The sequence below is a fragment of the Myotis lucifugus genome, unplaced genomic scaffold, assembly GCF_000147115.1.
Source record: "Myotis lucifugus unplaced genomic scaffold, Myoluc2.0 scaffold_333, whole genome shotgun sequence".
NCBI classification, from domain to species: domain Eukaryota; kingdom Metazoa; phylum Chordata; class Mammalia; order Chiroptera; family Vespertilionidae; genus Myotis; species Myotis lucifugus.
In genome coordinates, this window is record NW_005871381.1 from 210734 (window position 1) to 235482 (window position 24749).

Sequence of the window (24749 nt, forward strand, 5' to 3'; positions counted from 1 at the left end):
TCTAAGCATGACAAGGAAGACAGAAGGAACATTTAAGATCTCTTTTGGTTGCAAATCAGACAAAGCAGGATGAACTCACAGAAGGTCAAGGATTAGGAAACCTTGTTCTTCACACAGGGATCAGACTGCCATCTAATGAAGTCTTCCCTTACAGACTATATAAGCTCACACCTGCCCAAAGGCTACTAGTGTTGGTTAAACTTTCCCAGAGTTAAGACAGAAATGAATATAAAGACTCAGTTCACAGCTCCAGCCACTAATATACTTTGGGAATATTTCACGTAGGTTACCCTTCAAGTATGTGAAAACAAGCAATAATTGTAAAATGAATAAATTATGCCATCATTAAACCAATCCTCACTTTATAGTGTTCCATTCTTTCAAGCAATTCAAAGAGCTTCTCGTACCACTCATTCCCAATGCACTGAGAAAGAAGGTAGGAGGAACCCTGCCATTTACCTGCTGCCGCCCTTGGACAGGGATGAATGGATAAGAAATGCCAGGAAGGAAGGAAAGGCTAAGGCCCTGGGAAGCCTGGTGTGGTGAAAACTGTGCATGATCCAGAGATAAGAAACCCTGCCTTCTATTCTAGACACTGATATTTACTGGCTGTGTGACTGGGGGCGAGTTATTTTGCCTCTCTGAACCTCTGCATACTTTTCCCATACAGGTACTGAGATTAAATTTGTTCATGTACCTATACTCCCAAGTTAAAAAATATCCATACTGGCCCTACCTACTCATTAGGATAGAGACATTAGGTATGCAGACACTGTAAACATGCAAAGCATCATGGAGTTGATTTTCATTCTTGCCACTGCAAGGTGATGCCTGAGTAGGCAGGAAGAGTAAGTGCAAAAAAGTCAGTTTTGGGCCAAGAATCAAATCCACACCATGCCCCGACCCAGGCCAGCGACTGTTTGTGACCTTGACAATGTTTGTCACAGAAAGAACTCGGAGGAGGGCAGGATCCATGGACGGGACTATTACCGTTAGGAAGACCCGAGTAATCTGGCTGTGATTTCAAAACCAAATCATTTTGTGCGATGAAGTCTTGGGTTGGGATTTCCTGGGAAGGGTACTGCTCACATTTATACATACGAACAGCAGAGATAAGAACAGAGAGGCACAAGAAGAAGTGACTGCTGCCTGCACGCTTTTGCAGACAAATGTGACATATTTATTGAATGCCCTCTTGGTCGGGTGAGTCTACTCATTAGTTCATTTTGTCCGCACGACTTCCTTGAGTCAAGACTCTTGGCTGTGAGGACAGCAACTGCCACAGACAAAACTCAGGCCTAAAGGGTTGACTGGAGGACCCCTGGACCAGCAGAGCAGCCGGGACTCTGAAAGGCTTTGAACCAGGGAGGGGAAGCTGGCAGGATCTATCTGCCTCTGGAGCTGCCTGGTTTCCCACCGAGATTCTAAGCAGGTCTGCCTTTCTCTCTCGCCATAGACCGGCTACTTCTCTGAGCATGTGGCAAGGAAGCGGCAGCCCATGGCTCTTGATTTTTCAAGTCTTCAATTCAGGTGAAGATTAGAGGCTGACCAACACTTTATTTTTTTTTATGACCAACACTTTAAATGCCAACTTCTAAATCTAGGGAAGACAAATTGAGGCAGTTTGGGACAAGGGTTTACCTTTTGTCCACTTAGTTCCCCAAAAAAGAGGTCCTCAGATTAATCAGGAACATATGAATGAATGAATATTGTGTCTCCCACTGCCCACCCTCCATCCCCACCAATCCGGTTTCTAGTCCATTTAAACGTAGCATCACAGCATGGTTAAGAGGACAGGTGCTGCTGCTTATTAGCTGCATGACACTGGTGAGTTACCTGACTTCTTAGAGCTGCAATTACCATAGTTTGACTATAAAATGGAGATAAATATCTGCCTCACAGTGGGACTTAAATAGAAATATGTATGCATGTGTGTGTGTGTAAAGCACTTAGCACACAGGCCTGGCATATGATAATTATCAGTACTTCTTTTTCATCACCATCGTTCTCCATCATAATTCTGTTTGAGTCTCAGGTCGCCCTTCCATAGTGACCTCTTAGGTCCTGGAAACCCTGCAGAAAACAAGGCTTCTGTTACAGGATGGAGGAAGAGTCTAGATCTTCCAGGAAGTGTGCAGGCTCTGCCACTCTGCAGGGGTAAGGTAAGGAAATACTCCTAACCCAGTGTGTTCTGGTTAACTTAGCCTCTGTGACACCCATGCAAGTTTAGGATCCTTCTGGTGAGCCCTGGACCAGCTTGGGTGTGACTCCAAGATGATCTCAGGTAGCCCCTCCCCTTCATCCCCACCTATTACAGAAATGCCGCTTAGAGCAGAAAGACTGCACCAGTGTTAAAACTTGCGGGTGCAAATAAAATCCCAGGTAAGTTCTGACTGTGAAGTATGGATGAATGCTGCTATCTGTGCTGTCAACATAAAAAGGCAGTATCATCCGAGTTGCTTTCATTTTCTGAGAATTCTTTAAAAACAAAAACCACTGAGAGTCAGCAGACAAAACTGTCCCTTTAGAACATAAATTGTTAAATATTTCCCCAGAGCTGGGGTCAGTATTTAATCTATGGATTAGCAATTTTCCTTGCAGAGGCTTTAAAAAAGGTAACATTTAGTGAACTCTTTTTTTTTTTAATCCTTAATTTACAGTGATAGCCAATTATGCCAACCACCATTAATGAAAAGGCTAAAAACCATCTAGCTTGCCATTTGCCATTCTGGGTGAGAGTGTTGTAAAGCATGCCTAATTACTCCTGGGCCAAGCCTACGTCCAACTCTGCTTTTTCCTTATGAAATGTCCATCTGCTTTACATGAGTGTGCAGGAAAAGGTATGGCCATTGTTCACTTTTTACAACTCCTTTGATATTCTGAGAGCATTTGCCACGGACTAATAGCAAAACTGACTGTGCTAAACTGTAGATAAAAGAATGATGACAGATTGCAGTCCCTTTAATTCATAAAGAAAAACACTCGGAGCCCCTGGGAATGCCACAGCCAGCCACTGGCACCCAGTGACTTCATGCAAAGTCACAAACTACATCATATTTTTTAGATTAAACACAAAGGTTAATGGACATGTGATCTATTTATTTCAAATTCTCCTTTTATCAAGAGTGAGCTCTTTTTTTTCGCTCCTTGGAAAACATTATAATTTCCCTGTTCTATAAATATACAAATATAATTGTAAAATGACATCATTCTGTTTTCATTTAATTACTCCTGAAATGCTTTCTATTTAATATTCATTACGCAAAAGCTAATTTAAAAGAGAAAGAGATGCGACTTATTCAAAAAGATGTACTGTCATTCACAGCAATAGTTATCTAATATACAGAAGTTAATAAAGCAGATTAATCTACAAGTCCCTTTAAGCCATTCTTGAGTTTTGAACAACTGCCTCTTTGACCTTTCACCTTCACGCTGTGCACCAGTAGCAGGTGCCAGCTGTACAGAAATTATGGCTGCACATTTGAAGGCAAAATCTTTTCTTACTTTGCTTCTGACCAGCAGCTGACCCTGTAGGAGTGATTGTTTCTGGTGCCGGCCTAAAGGCTACATAAACCAGTAGCAGATAAACAAAAGGCTACATATACCAGCTGCCTTGCCTAAGGGTACCATCCTAGGCTGACACCTCCACTCCTTCCCCAGCGTTCCAAATCGCTCCTTGTTTGTTTCCATACATGCATTTCATCCTGGTTATTTTGTGCAAGGGGTGGGCAGGGGTGGGCATAGGAGAAAATCCCCTAAACAACAACAAAAAACCATCCCTTCCCTCGAACTTGACTTCTGAGTATTCCATGTCAAACTGTGCCATTATGATGCTAATCTAGGTCTGATTTAGCAACTTTAATAAGAGGCTAAACCCTCTTGTAATTAGATAATAAAATTTTATTATGTATTTTAATATTAAAAGTCTTAAAATCAAACTCTTCAAATTATACACTGGTATAGAACTAAGGTACTTAAATATCATAGCCCCAGAAAATGGGTACCCGAAAAAGCACATTGTGGCTAATTTTTCATTCTCAGAAATGTAAACATGGAATTCCTATGTGGTGGCAGCGAAAGCTCCAACACTCTTAATTATGTGCAGGGAAGAATGAATCTATTCAAGGATGAAGCACACTGTACCATTTCCAGCAACAGCATGAGATGGCTCTGACAGTTATTTCTTGGATACAAATTACACAAGTATAAAAACAATCCCCATAATGATTAAATGCAGTTATGTACATAGGAGAATACCAGTGCAAATGGTAACATATTTAAATGGTTTCCCTTCATTAAAAAAATTATATATGATATTAAACCATCAATCACCGCTGAGGCACAGGAGTTTAAATGTATTGTCACTGGCTGAAATGAATGGCTTGGAGACTGAATTCTGGCTCACTCAATATGGTGTCTTTGCTGTTGCTTAGTCACCCAACTCTCTGCTGGTTTGGGCTACATCTGGTGGATTCCATCCCTTTCAATTAATAAGGCGAGTTACGCTATCAATGGATTACATCTTTAAACTGTGCTTGGAGGTAGAAAAACACACGTCCTAGTAAAACACACACACAAAAACCCTCTCGGTTCTGTTAATCATTTGGAACTATATTTGAAGTATTTCTTTCTTCACCCATGTTTAGAATGAAATTTTCTTGTGGCATTTCAGCAGGGTTATTATATAGTATGTAATAATATTCTATACTGATCTTACCTTAGCATTACCATTTAGCTTAGTATGTACTAAGTAGCCTACGACCACGCCAGATTTGATACCTAAAGTCACTGCCTGCAGATTGACCTTCTGATATCGAATGTGGTGGTTTGTTTTGCAGACAGTTATTGACTATCACAAGGTGCCAGGCTCTGCTAGGTGCGGGGACAAGTATTAAGATAGTGATGATCTTTGGGGAAAACAAAGTGTCCTGTAAAGATAGGGTGTTATGGTTATAATTTGATGATTTATTAATCAAGAATGGCTTTCTATTTTAACTGGATTTTCTGTTTTAAAATATCATGTTTTGGTTACAGTTGAAATAGTCATTCAACAAATAATTCTGTAATATAAAGAAAATCAAAGTGGCAAAGATATGGTTCATAACAGGATTTGGACTAAAATCCCCCTTCTACAGATGGATAGACAAAAAATTTATAATTTCATGGATAAGATGCCATTTAAATGAAGAGTTTTTAAAATCATAAATTTTAGTTTTCTAAACTGATCTGTAGTGGGGTGGTCACAGATTAATCATCCCTAAGACTTTTATTCCCTTCTGGACTTTTATTGCCTGGCTGTTACCTAGATACTTCTATCCAGCCCTGGTTCTTTTTGATATTCTGAATAATTAGATTGTATACACACACACACACACACACACACACACACACACACACACACACACACACGTTCTCTCTCTGTTTCTCTCCCAAACTGAAGTTTATTTTTGCCTCAAACAAATTTGGTTATTTTGAAAATAAGATTTCTGAGAGGTGTTCACTGAGTTTCATTGCCTGTTTATTGCATCCCTTCTGTATACAAAATAACTGCATCCTTTTAAAACAACTAATCAAAAAAGTGTGCTTCAAAATTATCAAAACATCAGAGAGAAATAAAAATACCATTGTAGCAGTGCCACATGAAATGGTGTGAGAAGTACAAGGGTCCCTGCATTGGGAAGTCTCAGTTTTGAAATTCTCTAGGATTATATAACAGATGGAAAACTGGTAACCAGGCATATAGTACTGACCTGCAGAGGACATTGATTTTTAGGGAGAGTAGAAGAGAGAGGGAAAAACAGAGAGGAACATCAACGTGAGAGAAACACATCGACTGGTTGCCTCCTGCATGACCCCTGACCAGGGGGCCCAGGCCGGGGAGGAACCTGCAACCAAGGTACGTGCCCTTGACTGGAATCAAACACGAGACCCTTTGGTCCGTAGACCCATGTTCTATCCACTGAGTCAAACCGGCTAGGGCTAGTGGCCTATGTTTTAAAACCTGGATTTCTGGCTTCTCTTTGAGGGGAAATCTCAATATATCTGGCAACACTGAGTCTTACCTTCTTATGGGAAAGCAATTCGCTGGAGCTGTGGATGCCGCCCCCTTTAGACAGGGATGTGTACTCAACTCAGGTGTCCCCAGGCCACCTCAGCCAAGGTTTCTGCTTGGCTCTAAGGCACCTGAGATTGTCCAATGGAAAGGAGAGGCAGAGGGAGGCTCGGAGGAACCCAGGTGTGAGTTTCAGACTTGGTAATGTGAGAGGACCTAGCTAATGGTACTCAGTGGTAGAAGCTTCCTTTAGAAAAGAGGAGCTGTCTATAACCAGAAAGAGATGGAAAATGGTATCCTCTACTGATGAATCAGTGATAAAAATCAGGATGTAGCCTGGGATGTGCTGGATATAGGGGCTGGATGCAAAAAACACTTGCTTCCCCTAATTCATTTCACAGCTGCCATACTGATTCCATCCTCGAAAAATCAGGTTAGAGTGAATGAACCTCAGGAGCTACTTCAAAGGCATTAAAGGACTGTCACAAAGGAACATCATGAGATGGCTGTACTACCAGACTCTGATCTCCTCCAGGAGACATGCTTACTAAATGTTACACCCCAAGGTCTGGCTACAGAATCAATGATGGGGTGTGGGTGTAACAGAGAGGGGAAACTGCTAGCCCTGCCTCGGTGGCGGGAGCACGGGCTTCCTGTACCAGCTGGCAGAGCGACCCTCCTCTCCCTTGCCCGCTGCCTCTGTGGGTCACTGCCCATCTGTTTCGTCCCGGCTGCAGCACAAAGTTGAGGTGTAGGATGACTGCTCTGAATCACTCTACCTTAAGGATGGCCCCGGTGGGACCTACTGGAAGCTCAACTTGCCTCATTGCAAGTGCCTAAGGCACACATACTACTTCCGATTTGTCACCCGCCAACTATCACTTTGTGGCTAAACACGTGAACTCTGGAGTTGAACAGAGCGAGGCTGAAGCTTTAGTTTTTCCACTTATTGCCTATGTGGCCTTGGGAAAGGTACCTAATCTCTTCGTGCCTCAGTTTCTTTATCTGTAAAATGGAGATCATGTCACAGAGATACTATGATGACAAATCAGATTAAATGGGTAAGAGCTTAAGCTAGTGCCTGCACACAGTGAGCACTTATATTTTGCCAATATTATTTCTTCCTAGAAATAAACACATAGCATACACAGAGGCTGCTCACAGCAGCATTTGCAAAAAACAACTGTGTCATGACAGGGAGGTCCTATTCTCCACTTTTGCTGATAATGACCTCTCCCTTGCTTCCTTTAAACCTTTCAAGCCACGCTATCCCGATTGTCTTGTGAATGGCCTTTCAGTGTGTGTTTCTGATATCAATCTACTGCCATATTTTTTATAATAAAGTTGCAAATCAACCAGACTGAGCTAATGGGTCATGTGGAGGGCACACTTTCTATTTAGGGTTCACTAGAATGTCTTTAATAACATTAGAAAATCTGGCTAATTATTTTTTAAGAGGCTAAGAGACACGAATATATTTCATCTGCTTAAGTGTTTCCCACTGTGCGAGTCTTGCTAAGGTTCTATAGGCCAAAATCTCAACATCAGTTAAATATGCGGCGGCACTTTCCCCTACTTACTGTTATGGAATGGAATCTTAAGTATGAAAGATGTCTTGTATAGTATGTCAAAATGTTGAGCAATATCGTTTCAATCTAAACACAGAAATGAAAAAAGAGCAGATGATTTCCCTTTTGCTGTAATTCACTTTGGGATGTATGTCATAAAGAGCACTATACAAAAGCAATTTTCATTGATTGACTGACTGATTGAGGAAAGGGTGAATGTTCTTTCAGTTTATGTCCCTACTGAAGTATGATTCTTATAGCTCCTGACAGCTCTTCACAATTTGTAGTTAAATGCCAGGTTAGTGCAAAAAGAGAGGTTGGGGGAGGGTGGGAGGGAGAGATTATAATTAGAACATTTTTGGGTTTTTGGTACTTGAGCCAAATAGTTAAATAGATGTGGGTAAGATAAATTCAAAACTAAATGTTCTAACTCCCCCATTCAACGTATTTAGAGTTTAGAGAATATAATTGCTAAAAAGACCTTGTTTTAATACCAGGTAAGTCAATCGCAGAAGCTAATCAGTAACACTGCTGCTCACGCAGTCCTTGTTCTACTTCCGTGGAAGGCATTGCTTTTTAGGTGCGATTAGTTTAAAGAGAAATTCTAACTTAGAGAAGCTTTCAGCCTCAGTGTTCTATTCTGATTATCTGGAAAGGAATTAGTCACGTCTTTGAAGTGCCCCTATAATTCTAGAAAACTCACTCCCTCATTTACCAACTTGGGCAAATCTTCCACTCTGTGAGATAACTAAATAAATGCTGACCTATTGGTTATGGATGGAAACACAACGTGACTAGTGATAAAATGGAAAATTTCACAGAGAAGTTTGATCTTAGCAGATCAGTGCCTACTCACTGTTCCATTGGTCTGTTCTTAAAATTTTGGTTTATCTTTCTAATGACATAAAAACACATAGGGGATTTTTTCTTTTTAAAAAAAATATTTTTATTGATTTCAGAGTAGAAGGGAGAGGGAGAGAGATAGAAACACCAATGATGAGAGAGAATCATTCATCAGCTGCCTCCTGCACATCCCCTACTGGGGATCGAGCCTGCAACCCAGCATGTGCCCTGGACAGGAATCGAACCTGGGACCCTTCCGTCCACAGGCTGACCTTCTATCCACTTAGCCAAACCAGCTAGGGCAAGGGATTTTTTCCTTAATATGTATAAACTGGGTTTTTCTCAATTGTTAAGACAAAACAATGCTGGTTAGACAATAATTCTTACTTGAAATAGAGCCACTTAATTATAATGCATCTTCAAATGGACTACATTTAATGCTTGCAAAGTTAGATTTGTTTGCAAAATATGATAGATGGCTTATTTGGAAAATGTTTTTAAAAACATTGAAGATCTAAAGCCACATAGCAGGTCAAAATAAACACATTTAAGGTGAGAGGCACTTAAAATGTCATTCCCAGGCTGCTGCACACAAATGGAAGGCCTATTAAGATGCTAGAAAACCCTTTAAGTGGGTTCCTGCTTCATTTGCTCTGGAAGCTTCAGGAGATAACTTTTGCAATTTGGAACTGACACTCCTCATGCAATTATGCTTCCAGCAATATAGATCCAGGTTGGGGGGAAAAACAACTCAAACTAGTAAATAATTGCAGTATCATTGCATCAGTTTAGTTTAAAGAGCTGACAAACCCTCTCTAAACTCCAAGCACAATTAGTCATTAGGGTCTAGTTTTTCAGCACTGTTAAGCAATTTGTAACCCATTCCTTTTAATAGGGTTAGGCATTACTTAACGGACACAGATGCCTTGAAAACTGAAACCTCCAGTTATGAAGCAGCAACCTTGTTCATTACCTCCTGTGATAGGCAAATCATCTATAAAATCAGCATTTAATGGGCGACCAATGAATAATCAATGGCTCACTTTTCATCTGAGTGTGAAAATGAGAATAATCTAATACAAAGTCCCTCTGGTAAGAGGCTGAACCTTGGGTTCTGCTGCTCTTCAGGGCTGATTTATAAAGTCTTGGGAAGATGATGTAAACAGATGATCAATGGGACCCACCCTGGCTCATAATAACCCCCAACTGGCCCACTCCCTCTTTTCCAAGTCCATCCCTTCAGGCTATGAGCTCTGTCCAGCTAATTCTTCCCACTCCTCCTGCCTGCTGCTTTTACTCCGGCCATCCGTTCAGTCCAGCCGACTCAGAAGTAATTTTATACGCAGCAGAGAGCGGGTGGAATTGATTTTTCACTCAGTGCTCAGTTCCCATCTGAATAATTATCAATTTTACTGCCTCATAAAGGGAAGAGTCAAAATTTCAAATCAATTCAAAAGAGCTTTTGAGATGACAGAAACTGTGCATAGAATAGAGGTCAAAGTTGTCAGTGACCTAAGGAGATGATGTCAGATAGTACTATGCCCAATAGTTGACATCAGAGGCACTCAAGATGATATAACCTAGTGCTAATGCAAATCATATTTATGCTGACTACCAGATACCAGTCATTAATATTTAAAATGCTATCTGAAAGCCTACATTCCAAATAAATAGAATGTATTCCACTGTTAATAAAGATATATCACTACTTAGTCATACACTATAAAGTAAAGGATTACCAAGTATTATTAACACACAGAAATTACTTAAACCAACAAATGCATGGTAATTCTGAGTAAAGACAAACTTGATTGTCTCTGCACAACCATGTTACTTGCTCTTCACTTTTGGACAGTACTTGTCTAGGGCCACAGCCTATTGATTTTTGCTAAAATTTTCCAACTTGAAAGTTTCTGCCAAAGCTTATAGGACAATATTGTGACCATGGCTGAGTGCTGGCAGGAGGGATTTGGTGGTGCACTTGTTGCCTGCCATGGTGGGGTGGAGGCTGGGTCTGATCCCTGGCCAATCCATGGGTATTTATTTTCTCCACTGGCTACAGGTTCTAAGTCTGTGGTTTTCAACCTACTCCTTGCAAAACACCTGAGGGCTATGACACACTCCCAATAAATAATATCAGAGGCTTCTGCAGTTGGGTCGGTAGGGTGCGGGGAGGAGAGGTACACCCAACTCTTGATAGAATGTGTATTTGGAAAAGGCAGTCTAGGTGAATCTGCAATCTTATCCCCACCAACTAGTCCAGGGGTGGGCAAACTTTTTGACTCGAGGGCCACAATGGGTTCTTAAACTGGACCGGAGGGCCAGAACAAAAGCATGGATGGAGTGTTTGTGTGAACTAATATAAATTCAAAGTAAACATCATTACATAAAAGGGTACGGTCTTTTTTTTTTTTTTTTAGTTTTATTCATTTCAAACGGGCCGGATCCCGCCGTGGCCGTAGTTTGCCCACGGCTGAACTAGTCCCTTGAGGACCAAAGGTATAAGCGGTGAGGACTTGGGCTTTTGAGACAAACAGACCTCAGTTCACATTCCACTTTCCAGTTAATCTCTGAGCCTCAATGTATTCATCTGTAAAATGGGGATGATGATATCCACATTTCAGGGTTGTTGTGGGAGTCTAAAAGAGAAGACTCCTCTAAAAGTCCTCTTCTCCTATGTCACTCTGTCATCACTATAATAATCAAATTCTCACAGAATTGGTTAGTTACCTGTCTCTCTGTCCTGCCTGACAGGAGCCTTTTTAAGGAGTGAAATTACGTTGTATGAGTCTTTTTAAAAAAATCCTCACCTGTGGAAATTTTTCCATTGATTTTTAGAGAGAGTGGAAGGGAGGTGGAGAGACAGAGAGAGAGAAACATCAATGTGAGAGGACACATCGACTGGTTGCCTCCAACATATGCCCTGACCAGGCCAGGAATTGAGCCTGCAACTGAGGTACGTGCCCTTGACCAGAATTGACCCCGAGAGCTGTCAGTCCGAGGGCCGACCCTCTATCCACTGAGTCAAACTACCAGCCAGGGTTTTTGAGTCTTAATCGCTCTTGCACCTTGTACATAGAAAGTCCTCAACAAATGTGAGTTATCTTCTATTATTTACTGTATCACCAACATGTAATGATTCCAGGATCATACCAAATAGTTATAGGCCTACAGCACTTCACTTAGTTACACACAATCTTACTTACACCCCTCCCCACCAGGAAAATAACTGGTTAACTGAGACATCACCACAAATAAAAGTTCACATAATTTCATTTAAATATTGGCAAAAATTAACAGCCAGGAAGAAAATCTCTTCTATGGCTGTTGTCGCATCCTATTTCATCAAGAGTGACATTTTCTATTGATTGCAGGAAACGTCTTTGCTAGTTAATGACCATGTTAAAGCATTTATATTTGCAAACCAGACTATAATGGAGATAATTTGGCAAAATAAAACAACTAGAAGCATTATAAAGATATCATTTGCCAAATCTAGTGAAACTGGAAAATATCATAGCGATACAAAAATGTCATTTTTTGGGAAATATTTCCAGCATGTGTATTTCTTTTAATCCATGCTGCTACTGTGATTTGCAGAAGTGAGTTTTTAAAAAAAATATTAAACTTGGACCTAACACACATTAGCCCATCAGAAAATACATTTGACAATAAAAAAATTGTGGCTTTATTACTTATTATTAAACTAGAGGCCCAGTGCATGGATTTGTGCACTGGTGGGGTCCCTTGGCCTGGCCTGTGGGGATCGGGCTGAAACCAGCTGACATCCCCCAAGGGGTCCCAAATTGCGAGAGGGCACAGGCCAGGCTGAGGGACCCCACCGGTGCACAACTGGGGCTGGGGAAGGACTGCGGGAGGGCTTCAGGGCGTGTCTGGCCCCATCTCGCCTAGTCAATCTGCTAGACGCCAGCAGCAAGCTAACCTACTGGTCGGAGCATCTGCCCCCTGGTGGTCAGTGCATGTCATAGCGACCAGCCGGATGGTTTGACACTTAGCATATTAGGCTTTTATTATATAGGATGCTCCTGGGAATGTGACCTATTTCAACTTTGATTTCTCATCCTAAAATGGGAAAAATACCAACCATGACACAATGAATGGCAAGTTTCCAGGGACTGACTGGGAGTCCGGGTAATGGTAGCTTCCCAAAGTATTCACAGGGCAAAGTTATGATGACATTACTCGAGGCTCTAGGAAGAAATCAGAGGTTGACCATTTCTAGCTCTGGCTTTTCCCCTCCCAGGCCTTTGGAAGAATGAGCCTTTTTTTGAATGCTGGCCTCACTGAGGTGAGACTGGGTAGTCCTAAAGCTGGTGCAATATCCTACCTTCAGGGAAAATACTCCTAGGGAATAACTGGTAAGGAATCTCGGCATGACCAGGTGTTCTTAGAGATAGTCAGGGACCAGGCTGGCTTTTGGGAAACTGATTCTTAAGCCAGGTGACCAACCCCCAGTTACCTGCTGCAGGACATCTGGGTTCTGCTGCATGAAAAGTAACAGCCTCTGGCCGGCCTGGGTGGCCTCTCTGCAGCGGAGTGGCTTCTTGCCCTCTTTTGCTATGTGCTTGAAGAGGTAGGTGACGATGTAGTCTAAACTGGTACAGCAGCTGGAGGAGACAACTGTATCTGTACGAATAACAATGAGAATTCATTCGCATTACTGAAGCGTTTGTTTCATCTGATTCATTACAATGCCTCCGTTAAAAAATCACCTTCTAGTTTCAAAGCATTTTTATCAAACTGTAAATTCCCGAGGGCAGGGCGTGGCCTTGCTCATTCTTTAAACCCGTTGTCCACTGTGGGACGTGGCAGAGACACGTGAGGAAGTGCATGAGTCCTGGGTAGAACTGGACAGAATTTCCCACTGGTGATCGTCAAGAGCCTCTGTTCAATTCAGTGACTTTATAATAAATATCTCCTTGGTGCAAAATGCTCTGCTTTGGGGGAAACACCCTGATGCCAAAGAGGTTGTGTCTAGTACCTAAGTCACTATAACAGCATGCTGTGTGAAATGAGTGCCACCCCACTGGGAGGGTTGGGAGGGAGACAGCACTGGATGGGCATCAAGGGGAGTGTGGGTAAGGAGGTAGCTCCTGAGAATGGCTTGGCAAAGTTATTATAGTTAGACACGAGGAAGGGCATTTTTCCCATAGAGAGATTAACACAAGGTACATATGTGGTAGAAAGGTATGGATTTTGGAGCCAGACAGCTCTGGTTTCAAATCCCATATTTTTCAAATACTTGTTGTATTGTTACTTTGAAAGAGGCACTTAACCTTTCTCATCATTCATAAGATGTACTGCAGAGCTGAATGAGAAGAAAATAACTAGTTTTATAACAACAGCTGGTATTTTTGAGACTTACTGTGTTAGTTACACGGATTATTATTGTTCATCCTCACACCAGCATTATAATAGTTGCTATTATTATCTCCATTTACAGGGAGGACACTGAGGGAATAAGTGACTTGTCCAGTGACACAGAGCTACACGACCGTGGAGCCATGATAGGAAAACAGACGAGGAGGAACTCTGGATCTATACTCTTAACCACTAAAATTAAGTAGATATTAAGCAAAATTGGATATTAAAGAAGCATATATGTAAGCATCAGCACCTTCTGAAATCACAAAGGGGACTCAGGCTGCTCTCAAGGTGAAAGGGGAGGGTGTGTTGAGAGAACAGGGCTTTCAGTCCGAGTGAAAGAACGTGGAGGGGAGTCAGAGAGAGAAGGTTGACAAAGTAGGTTGGGGTCTTCCTTGAGGACATCCAATATGGGCTGAGACATTTACATTTAATCTGAAAGGCAACAGAGGCGTTATATTTATAATTATTAATTTTTAAAATATATTTTTATTGATTTCGGAGAGGAAGGGAGAGGGAGAGAGAGATTTGAAATATCAATGGTGAGATAGAATCATTGCCCGGCTGCCTTCTGCACACCCCTCTCTGGGGATTAAACAACAGAGTTGTTATTGAAGTTTGTTTTTTTAAGCAAGAAAGTGACAAGATAGAACAACCATTTATTGAGTCTCCTTTGTACACCAAAATGATCGTTTCATGAACTTCTAAAAACCACATTGTATATAGTAGGTGTTGTTACTTGCATTTTTCAAATGAGGAAAATAAAGCCCGGAGGTTAAGTAGACTAGCCAAATTCATGGTTTTGATTCAGAGTGTGACACTGTCCTGCTGTTTGTGGCTAATGCTAACATACGGACATAATCTTGGGGAGTTTATGATTCATGACAGGAACAGCCAGAGGAACCACTGAAAACACTATGGCACTCAGAAAACGGCAACGTGGTGGACTCCAAAGAGTTGACTGGGAAAGTAGGGCTAGAAGCAGCAGATTATCAACTTCCTACGGCAATAGTTCCTTACCCCTTTTGTTCACCTCCGAGGTTCTGATACACATGTGAACCTGTCATAGATCTGAGGTAAAATATTAGCTGAATTCACTGAAGAATGGGTACGCAAAACTAATCTGAGAAAGTTTTTCAAAGGTCTTGAGATGTGTTTAGTAATAAAACCTACAGTTGATACAACACTGCCGTTTAAAAGCTCTTTTACATATACTGTTTTAGAAAGAAATGACATAGTAAATAGAGAGAGGGTAGGTTGGGGGCAAGTTTATTTTTTATTGTTGACATTATTACAGATACACCCATTCGCTCCCAACCTTTGTCCACCTCCACCCAGCCCTGCCACCCCTCCTCTGACCTTCACCACTCTGTTGTCTGTGTCTATGGACTATGCTTATATGTTCTTTGGCTACTCTCTTCCTTTATCCAGTTCTCCCCCACTCCCCTCTGACCTCTGTTAGTCTGTTCCATGTATCCATGTATTGGGGCCAAGTTTTGAAAAACAAACATATGCATTTAAGATCGAGGATAATGCTGGTAGCTGATGCAGGATCACAGGGGTTGAATGAAAGTCCAAAAGATGGGCATTGACAATAGATTTGGGAACCTGTGGAGCTATAGGCTTTTTAAGAAAGAAGCTTCTCCCCCCAACCCCCAAAAGCTATGGCATTTGATTGATTGATTGATAATTAATTAACTGTTTATCTCTCCCCACTAACTGGGTTACTTTGCAGAAAAGGGAGTTTGGTTTCATAACCCTGAGCAGTAGTATAATGTAGTGGAAAACATCTAGGCCCAACAGTCAAGCACAGACTTGTTGAGTCTGGTTGTTTTTTTCTTTTCCTTTACATTTCTGCCTTTGAAGTCCTAACCATGAAAGTAAATGGGTTAAATAACTTAACATCTACAAAAGGAAGCAAGCAGGAAATAGATACGGTTCCCTCACCAGTGGGGAGCAATATGCTATCACTCATACAAAAATTAGAAAGACTTCACATAGATTTGGTGACCACATGCCATGCAGGTTGCATTAAAAGGTTCCAATCTACTGAGTCAGCTATGAAAAAGCCAGGTAAACACTTTAGACACAAAGGTTGGAGCATACATCCCTGCGATAAAAGCAAGCTGATTTATGGGTGGGGACTCAGAAAGGATAAATGTTATTTCAGGGTAGACTGAAAAGTGTGGAAGGATCGGGGTGCATTTGATCAAAAACAGAATGAACAGTGCTGAGAACTATGTATTATTATCAGTTTTCTTTATTTATAGCTCAAGCTACTGCGTGAGGCTCAAATAATGAAACTCTCTTGACATGAAAGAAGTCATGAGTTTTCATATTTTGTTCTAGTTCTTGGTGTTTAGAATCTATTAAGGATTCATCAATAATTTAGACAATTTTGGGTATAATTGTAAGCCTACCAGGCACTGTGTCTTCTGTTGCCACTTGTTTGGCACTGAGAACAACCCAATGCTCCTTTTCTCCAGCAACCGGTCTCCACAGGAAACGCATGCATCATTAACAGCCCTCCTGCTCCCTAGGACCCATCGCAGAAAGCTGTGCAGAAAAGTCAACTGTGTAGGAAAGAGTTGCTTAACTGAGAGTCAGAAGAAAGATAATAGGACTGAGCTGAAATTTGGCTTTGACTCAAAATTTCTCACCATAGCAGAAGGGTGTATGAAGGTCTTGGAAAAATGGCGTGAAAGGCAATTTCAGAATAAAAGGCCTATTTGAGTGGTTTTGCAAACAGGTAGGTCTAGATTTCAATCTCTATTTTCTAGATGTTTGACTTTACAGAGCTTCAATTTGCACCTCTGCAAAATGTGCTTAATACCACCTACTTATGCAAGGTGATGTGAGGAAGTGATGAGATAAAGTGCCCTAGCATAGTGCATGACACATATCTTCCTTCTCACTTATTTGTTTTCCTGGCTATTTTAATCCCTAAAACACCAAGTCTGTCATTGTAGGTAGCTAATCCATAGCTTTCTTCTCTTTAGCTTGTTTTTGGTGGGGGAAACATGTACAAGGCCTCTAAGTCTCTAAATTATTTCCTGAATATTTCACTCCCATATTACACTCATACATACAATTTAGTCCATCCAATTCAAGAATGTGGTAAAAATAATAACACATTCTGATTAATATTCAACATTTAGCTCTGGCGGTTTCCAGTCAGTTCACCTTTTCATCTGCCCTCACCTTTCCTTGCTCCGCCTTTGTGCCCTCCTTTACTTCTTGGAGTGCACCCCTATCCCCGCCACTTCTAAAGAAGCCACACTTAATCATTCTCTATTCATTATCCCATTTAAAATCTTGGTTTAGCTCGTATCATGACTTGACATTCTCATGTGTGTGTTTACTGTTTATCTCTCCCGGTCAGAAGATAAGCTTCCTCTGAGCAGGGACCTTATCTGTCTCATTCCCTTCGGTATTACTAAGGTCTTAGAATGTACCTGGCACATAGTTTTGTGCACAATTGATATTGAGTGAGTGAATGAGTTGAGAGCAGCTTTTTGTAAGCCCTGTGCTTGGTCTCTGTATAGAAGAGTACGGGGATGGTGGTGCTGGTGATGGTAGACGGGTGATTAAAAGGATAGAAACTATAATTACTTTTCTTATTCACCTTTACCTTTCCCCACATTATAGCTAGCCCAGGTTAAAAATGCTAATGAATGATGATTAACTAAAATTTTTTAACATCATGCCAAGCAAGTCACTACTCTATCACTGATTCAACTTTCTGTACCTCCCTTTCACTTTCTCCACTGAAGCTATAGAAGTGAAACCTACTAATAACCCAAACAATACCTATAAATGTCTCTTTGCAAATTTATTATTGTTGGAAAAGGAGAAAGACAAGTGGTTACTTTCAACATCTAAATAGGTCTCTTTCTTAAAGACACAGAGCACAATTCACCTGCCAGTTATCCAATGGTTACAATGCCATTTTGCAACAATATTGAAGATAAAATCACGAATGCAAGGAAAACCATTTTTACCAGGCATCTAGCCACCGAAACTGTGACTTTTACCAGGTACATCTAGCAGGGTGGCAGATGAAAAGAATGAGTGAGTTTTAGTTAGAAAGACTCCTCGATCAGGTACTTATTAGTTGTATGACCTTAGGCAAACTGTTTCACCTCTCTGAGCCACAGTTTACCATCCATGTAATGAAAATAATCTTATCTGATTAATTCACTCAATAAATACTTATTGAGTACTTATTAGTGCTAGGCACTGGGAAAGTCTGATCAAGACGGTTCCTCTCCTTCAAAAGCTTGCAATCAAGTAGGAAATAAGGACAAACAGTGCAATTAGAGTATCTAACCTAGTTGATCAGTAGACGGTTCTGAGAAGGAAATGAAAACACCTATGGCAGCACGAGGCACAGAGTAGGCGTCCATGGTCATATATTTAATAAGTGGCAGCACTGGAACTTAATTCCAAGTTCAGTGTTCTCTCCATAATGTCACTTTGTCAAGACTCACTTGAGACCCTTGTTAAAATGCAGATTCCAGGCCTAAGACCACATTTGGAGAACACAGTCACCTGCAACTAATTAAAAATCTTCAAGTATTACTATGATGTGAGATAAAAGAATGTCAAGCCAAACTGTAATAATAAAAGACAAGACGTCAGATTCTGTCCATGAAGGATTAACTGCTATGAGAATTTTCCCTTCTGCCATAAACAACTAGAAAACAGAACAAAATATATGAAACAACATTTTGCAATTACTGCACAACAAGTAGTACAGGACTGTGAAACCAGAGAGGAGGAAACAAATGAGGTAATACCTACACAAGTGCTCAAGCTCGCTCCCAAAGCAGTTTCCAGGCTACAGGCGAGGAAGGGGGAAGCCAAATAAGTCAACGCATCTCACTGAGTTGAAGAGAAACAGCTGGAATTTGGGGAGGACGAGGCAGCTAGGACTTGTGGGTCAGAGTATCAGAGTTATAGTCTTTCAGTTTGTGCACACAATCTTTCCCCCTTTTTCCAATGATCATCTGAATGAGCGCATACATTAAGAGACCACATACAGTTTTTTCTCTAGAAACAATGTTCTCCATGCTACTTACCAAGAGTAGTGAGCCCCTCTGAGATAGATGTGAGAACATACAGGAGCACAGGAGGTTCCAAGTTGGTGATGAAGCTCATGTGGTCCTGGGTGAGACATTCCAGGAGTGGGTAATAAGACTGGCTCAGTTTCCGATATTGCTACAACACACAGATACTGCATGTCAAGCCTCAGAGAAGCAAATACGTGTTACAGTCCAGTGGAAATTGCCATCTATAATATTGGAAATGGTAAACTTACTTAAACAAAATAAATATAAAATAAATATATGAAACAAATGACATAATGATTCTCAATTCAGCATTTAAAGGGTTCTAATAGGAATCTCTTGATGTCCAGAAATCCTAACTTGGAGCTCCAGCGTAGTATGTCATGTCAACTTTATCTTATATGACTAACACTTAAATGCAAGTAAAATCTCTACAGTATGGAATTTAGAAGGCTGGATTATTTTTTTGGGACTAGAACATTCTAACACTGAATATTGCCTAACAATGGCTTGGCAACCTTTTTTCTCTTTAACACAAAAAAAAATTCCCATTATAATAGGATCTGGCATTACAGTCTTCTTTATTTACACACTGTCAACCCATCTAACTAAATCATAATTTGGTAAATGGCTTAATATATACCATACACTACAGGTAAGAGATAAGCACATGAGAAAGATACCTGGAAAAGCTGAAATAAAACTCAAACCAGTATCAAAAAAGTACACTCAAAAGAGAAGTAAACTGGAGCAGTATTTCATGTCAGAAGAACTTCATGGGTGCTTGTTAAAAATGCAGTTTTCTGATCCTCACTCCAGACTCACTAAGTGAAAAGTTCTGGAAAGAGGTTCCAAAATGGACATTTTAAATATATACACTAAGGGAGCCCGAGGCACCCTTAAATTGGAGAAAGACTGAGTTAGAAGTTTGCTTGTCTATTAGAAAAAGATCAGAGCCTTGGCTGGTGTGGTTCAGTGGTTAGAGTGTTAGCTTTTGCACCGGAGGGTCACAGGTTCAATTCCTGGTCAAGGGCATGTACCTGGGTTCGATCCCTGCCCGAGTTGGGGCGCATGGGGGAGCCAACCAATCGATGTGCCTCTCTCACATAGATGTTTCTCTCTCATTTCTCTCCCTCTCCCTTCCACTCTCTCTAAAATATCAATGGGAAAAATATCCTTGAATGAGAATTAGCAACAACAACAACAAAAAAAAAAAAAAAAGGAAGGAAGGAAGGAAGGAAGAAAGAAAAAGAAAGAAAGAAATAAAGAGAGACCAGAATGTCAAGGAGCATTTCTCACACAGGCTGACTGATGAAGACCCCCCAGATCTTGTCACCTTGGGTTGGGAGCAGGTGGAAAAGCCTAAACGAAGCCTGAGCATGAACTTGGCTGTGCTATGAAGCAACTATTGTAATCACACTGGGCGTGTATTAGCTTTTATTTAACCAGGCAGAAATGTTTTTAAAAAGTCTGATAATGACACAGCTCAGTGGCGGAGCCTTGAATTTGAATCTCCAACAAGCACCTAGGTGATTCTGATGGGCCTCAGGGTTTGAAAACCACTGACATAAATCATAGAAACTAGATGGCGGAGTAGAAAAGGGACCTAGAGATCACTTTGTTAAATTCACTCGTTTTAAAGGTGAGGAAATGAAAGCCTGGAGAAATAGAGAAGGTGATTGATTCGCGGTGAGTGACCAGTGAGTGGCAGGGTTGAGACTACACTAGGCTGTGCAGCTTCCAGGTCAGCTCTCTGTCCACCACCCAGACTATTAGTGGACACGCAGGCCGAACAGCAGGGGAAGCAGACAGGAGAAGGGAAGGGGAAGGACCCGCAGCCAACCCTGCACTTTCTCCTGCAGAAACAGAGACCTTTGCTGAATTATAAGTATAGTTGTAAGCAATTAGTTGAAATTGCTAATTACATTTTCTCTAGGTGCAGAACCTGGAGCACTCTGGACGACTAATTTGTCAGAAGGTGGGAGCTGCAGTTTTCAAAATTGCACATTTAATTATACCAATAGAGCCACCATAGTTGTTCAAAGTCTGTACGCTAAATCAAGATGCTGTCCTAAAATGTAAAACGTCCTGGTGCTGTGCTAACTCCCAGGGCTTCATTATTACAATTCTGAGCCTATAGGGGTGTTACTTCATGTTTCACACAAAAGACTCCCAGGATGCGTGGTTGCTTACTAGCAAGTCACTGTGGGACACCGACAGCAGCATTTTGACAAAGGCCTGGAGTACATTGTCAAAATGGTCGTCCCCATACAACTTGAAGACGCCAAAGCTGACATAATTTCCACACAAGGCAGATTTGAGAGCTGAATAGCAGATGGAGATGCCCTTGAGTTTCATTGGATAAATCTGATCTTTTGAGAGGCTCCCGAGGGACAGGATCTGATTACCTGTTTTAGGGTAAAAGCAGAAAGAGAAAGTGATATAAGTAGATACAATTCAAAGCAGTTACGAGGCAGGCTATTTCACATTTTTGCTTTACTGCTTATGCTCACTTCCTACCGTTGTTTCAAGAATTACACCATTCATGTAATGAAAATATAAACATAAGGCAGTTTACCTGGGAAGCACAAATGGCCCAAAGAAAATCAATCAAGGGTATTAGGAAATATTTTCTATTTTTAAGTGGATGTATACAAAGATACATAAAAATTCATTGAGTTGTACTCAAGATTAGTTCACTTTATGACTTTAATACATGCTATCCATTCTTCAATAAGTTGTTAAAAAAGTAGGAGTAAATGTAAATAACCAACAAAGTCAAGAGAAAAAGATAACCTAGACTGAGATATAAATTACTCTAAATTCTGGGGTGAATTTTCAACCCTTTATATGAACTTGATCTTGAGTTACTTCACCTTTAGGACCCTCACAGGTTTGGTATATGAATTAAATGAAATGAGACACATAAGAAGTTCATGGCACAGCACACAATAAATGTTCCTTCCTTTTTCTCTTTAGATCCTTTTGCAGAAGATCTCAAGAGATGACTGCTTTAAAGACTGTACTTAAATTCTAGGTTCACCATCAAAAGACAAAGAAATGTTTATACAATCACCTTAAAATTTTTACAACCAACAATTTGTTTCTGAAATGTTTGCCAGTAAGGTATATTACTAGGCAAAACCCAAGAATGCTTTTTCAAAAAATATAAAGTTGTACATGTTTCTTAGCTCTGCCTTTTCCTGTTCAAGTAAGTACTGCTTCTAAAATGGAAACTGAATGCAATTTACAAAATTTAGAGGTATACTGCTGTGATTTTGTACTGTGTCAACTTGGCTAAATAAGAATTAACTTTCCCAGAATCCATTTCCTGTATGGTTGTAGGCTAGAATTAGGCAAAACAGAAATTTGTGTGAGATTTGGAAGGTTGAGGTGAAGTAGCCATCATAATTTTCTTAAGGCCGTTGTGATCAGAAATGGTGAGAATAAGATGTAGAAATACCACTGGTTTGTTTGTCCCTGCTCTTTCCTGCTGTGTCTAGAGCTACCAGCCCTGCTGACCAAGGATCCCAAGCTCACTGTCAAGTTCTTGGCAGCAAACTTGCAAAGCGACAGCTATGCAGAGGCAACAGTCTCTCATTGAGGTCCATACCACTACACCAGCCCCCTCACCCCACCTCCTTTCACGTCCACTCCAGCAGCTGGGTGTGGGAAGCTTCTAGATTTTCCTGCCAGCTCCAACTTGTCCATCCAAGTCATTGTTTCAGGAGGACTGATCAGTGATTTTTCTCCTGAACTTCCAACTCTCCCCACTATTTCCCCATCTTTGCCCAAGACCGTACAAGGTCTAATAATTCCTAAAACAAATTTCCTATTCCATAAGTGTCACAGTGCTTGCTTTCCCTGTTTGAATCCTGACCTATATGTTTATTATGGTAACCACATGTGGACTAAGAGGTTAAGCATAAAACCATCCTTGGCTGGCCTTACTGAAACATTTCCATATGCAGGTTTTCTTCTGTGCAACCTCAGAAGCCCATGCAGCTTTGCTTATCATTTATACACATGAATGACAAAATCACTGTCCGGAGTGCCGAAGCATACCTTGGAATTTACTCCATATCAACGTCTACACCCTCTCTCATGATCATATCCTAACTCGCCTACAGACAGTGATTTCCACACAGATCCAATGCAATATGACAGCATTAACTTAACAGTTCCTGTGTGTGAGGTGCTGGGAAAAACAAATGAATGAAATAAAATCTCTGCTCTGATGGAGTTCAGTCTGGTGCAGGAAACAGCTGTAAATAAATAATTGCATGCAAGGTGACACACGCACAGAGATGTGTCAAGATGTATGGGAAGAGAAGAAATGACTCTGCTTGGGCAGGAGAGCAGTGGGAAAGGACATCATAGAACAGGTTACTTCTCAAGGATCGATGGTTTCCCAGGTGAACTTGGAGGGAGAGGAGTGGATTCCAGGCAGATGAAATGCACAGGTGTGGAGGGCTAAGAACCAGGGCAGTGTCGGACAGGACAGCTGTCAACCACTGCTTTTCTACCTTTGCCTCAAATTCAATATAAACCAAGGTGGGCCTTTCCCTTCCCGCCTTTCCCAGGAAAGAAAAACACTGTTACATGTGATGGGAAGAGCCAGAGTAACTAGGAGTGGAAGTGGTTTATGCATTTTGGGTCATCTTTGGGGATCTTTTTATGCTAATGTCCTTCTGAGGGAAGTAAAGGTGCTAAATTCTTCAGCACAAGATGGAATAGGCAGACCAAGATCTCTGATGGGGGGAAAATGAATGGCTAACTTATCAGCAAGAAGGATTAATTATTTAGAACCACACGTTTACCTTCATGTGAAAGTTGCAATTTGGCACGCATGTCTCTTGGACTGTTTCAGACACATCTGTGTTAATTAAAACAGTGAATAGTATACCATCATGACCGTGCAAACGTAGAATGAGTAATACTTTTGAAATAGGAAACACTTATCTCATTGTGCTCAAGTGCCTCGGGGGCATTTCATGGTGGCTATAAAAGACTATGGATACAAATGAGCAAACAAACAAAAACTCATAGACACAGACAGCAGTATGGTGGTTACCAGAGGGAAAGAGGGGTGCGGGAGTAGCAAAGGGTAAAGGGGGTCAAACATATGGTGCCTCTGGGTAGTAAATACACAATGCAATATGCAGATGTATTATAAAACTGAACACTTACTAGTAAAATCTATATGATTTTATTAACCAATGTCACCACAATAAATTTAATTAAAAAAAAAAAGACTATGGAAGAGAAGGCGTGGCTAAGTTGTCATTTATTGACTCTAATTCAGCTTTATTCAACAATGCTTACTGAAATCGGAGGCCCTGCCCTCAAGTAGCTGAGTCTAGCAGTTACACTCACAATACCGTAAACAAACGTGACAGGGCTGCGGTTTGGTTCTGATGTTCCACTATAGGTGTGACAACCCTGCTTGCCTTCCCTGCTCCATCCGGTGCCTGGAAAATCCCATCTCCTTCCTTCTCAGCACGACCCTCTTGAGAGAAAGGCCTGTTACACTGACAGGCAGTTGGAGACGGAGGCAGTGCCAGCCTGGCAGCCACTGCAGCCAGCCAACAGTTGCCACGTTGGTACTATCGGAGTGGCACAAAGGAAAATCTGCAACCTTTTCCCACTGACTACATCTGCCGTAACTGGGGGCGGAGAAGGAGGTGCCGGTTCATCTCTGACATTAGACCTGGGTACCATGGCTGTGGAGGCCAGATGCTGGGACTTGGGGGAAGAACACTGTGCACTGAACGGTTAACCTGGCCAAAGGCCATAGTGGGGGAATGGAGGCCCAATGCCAGGAACTGCCAT

At 41.2% G+C, this 24749-nt stretch overlaps 1 protein-coding gene across 1 annotated transcript in view; it reads right to left on the reverse strand.

Annotated features, from left to right (window-relative positions):
- RANBP17 (RAN binding protein 17) overlaps positions 1-24749 on the reverse strand; it is a 210124-nt gene that overhangs the window by 13027 nt on the left and 172348 nt on the right. The window contains exons 23-25 of the mRNA XM_023764505.1: positions 21111-21325; positions 18930-19068; positions 12944-13110 (exon numbers count right to left, since the gene is read on the reverse strand). Coding sequence (XP_023620273.1) covers positions 12944-13110; positions 18930-19068; positions 21111-21325 — 521 coding nt within the window. The remainder of the gene's footprint in view (positions 1-12943; positions 13111-18929; positions 19069-21110; positions 21326-24749) is intronic.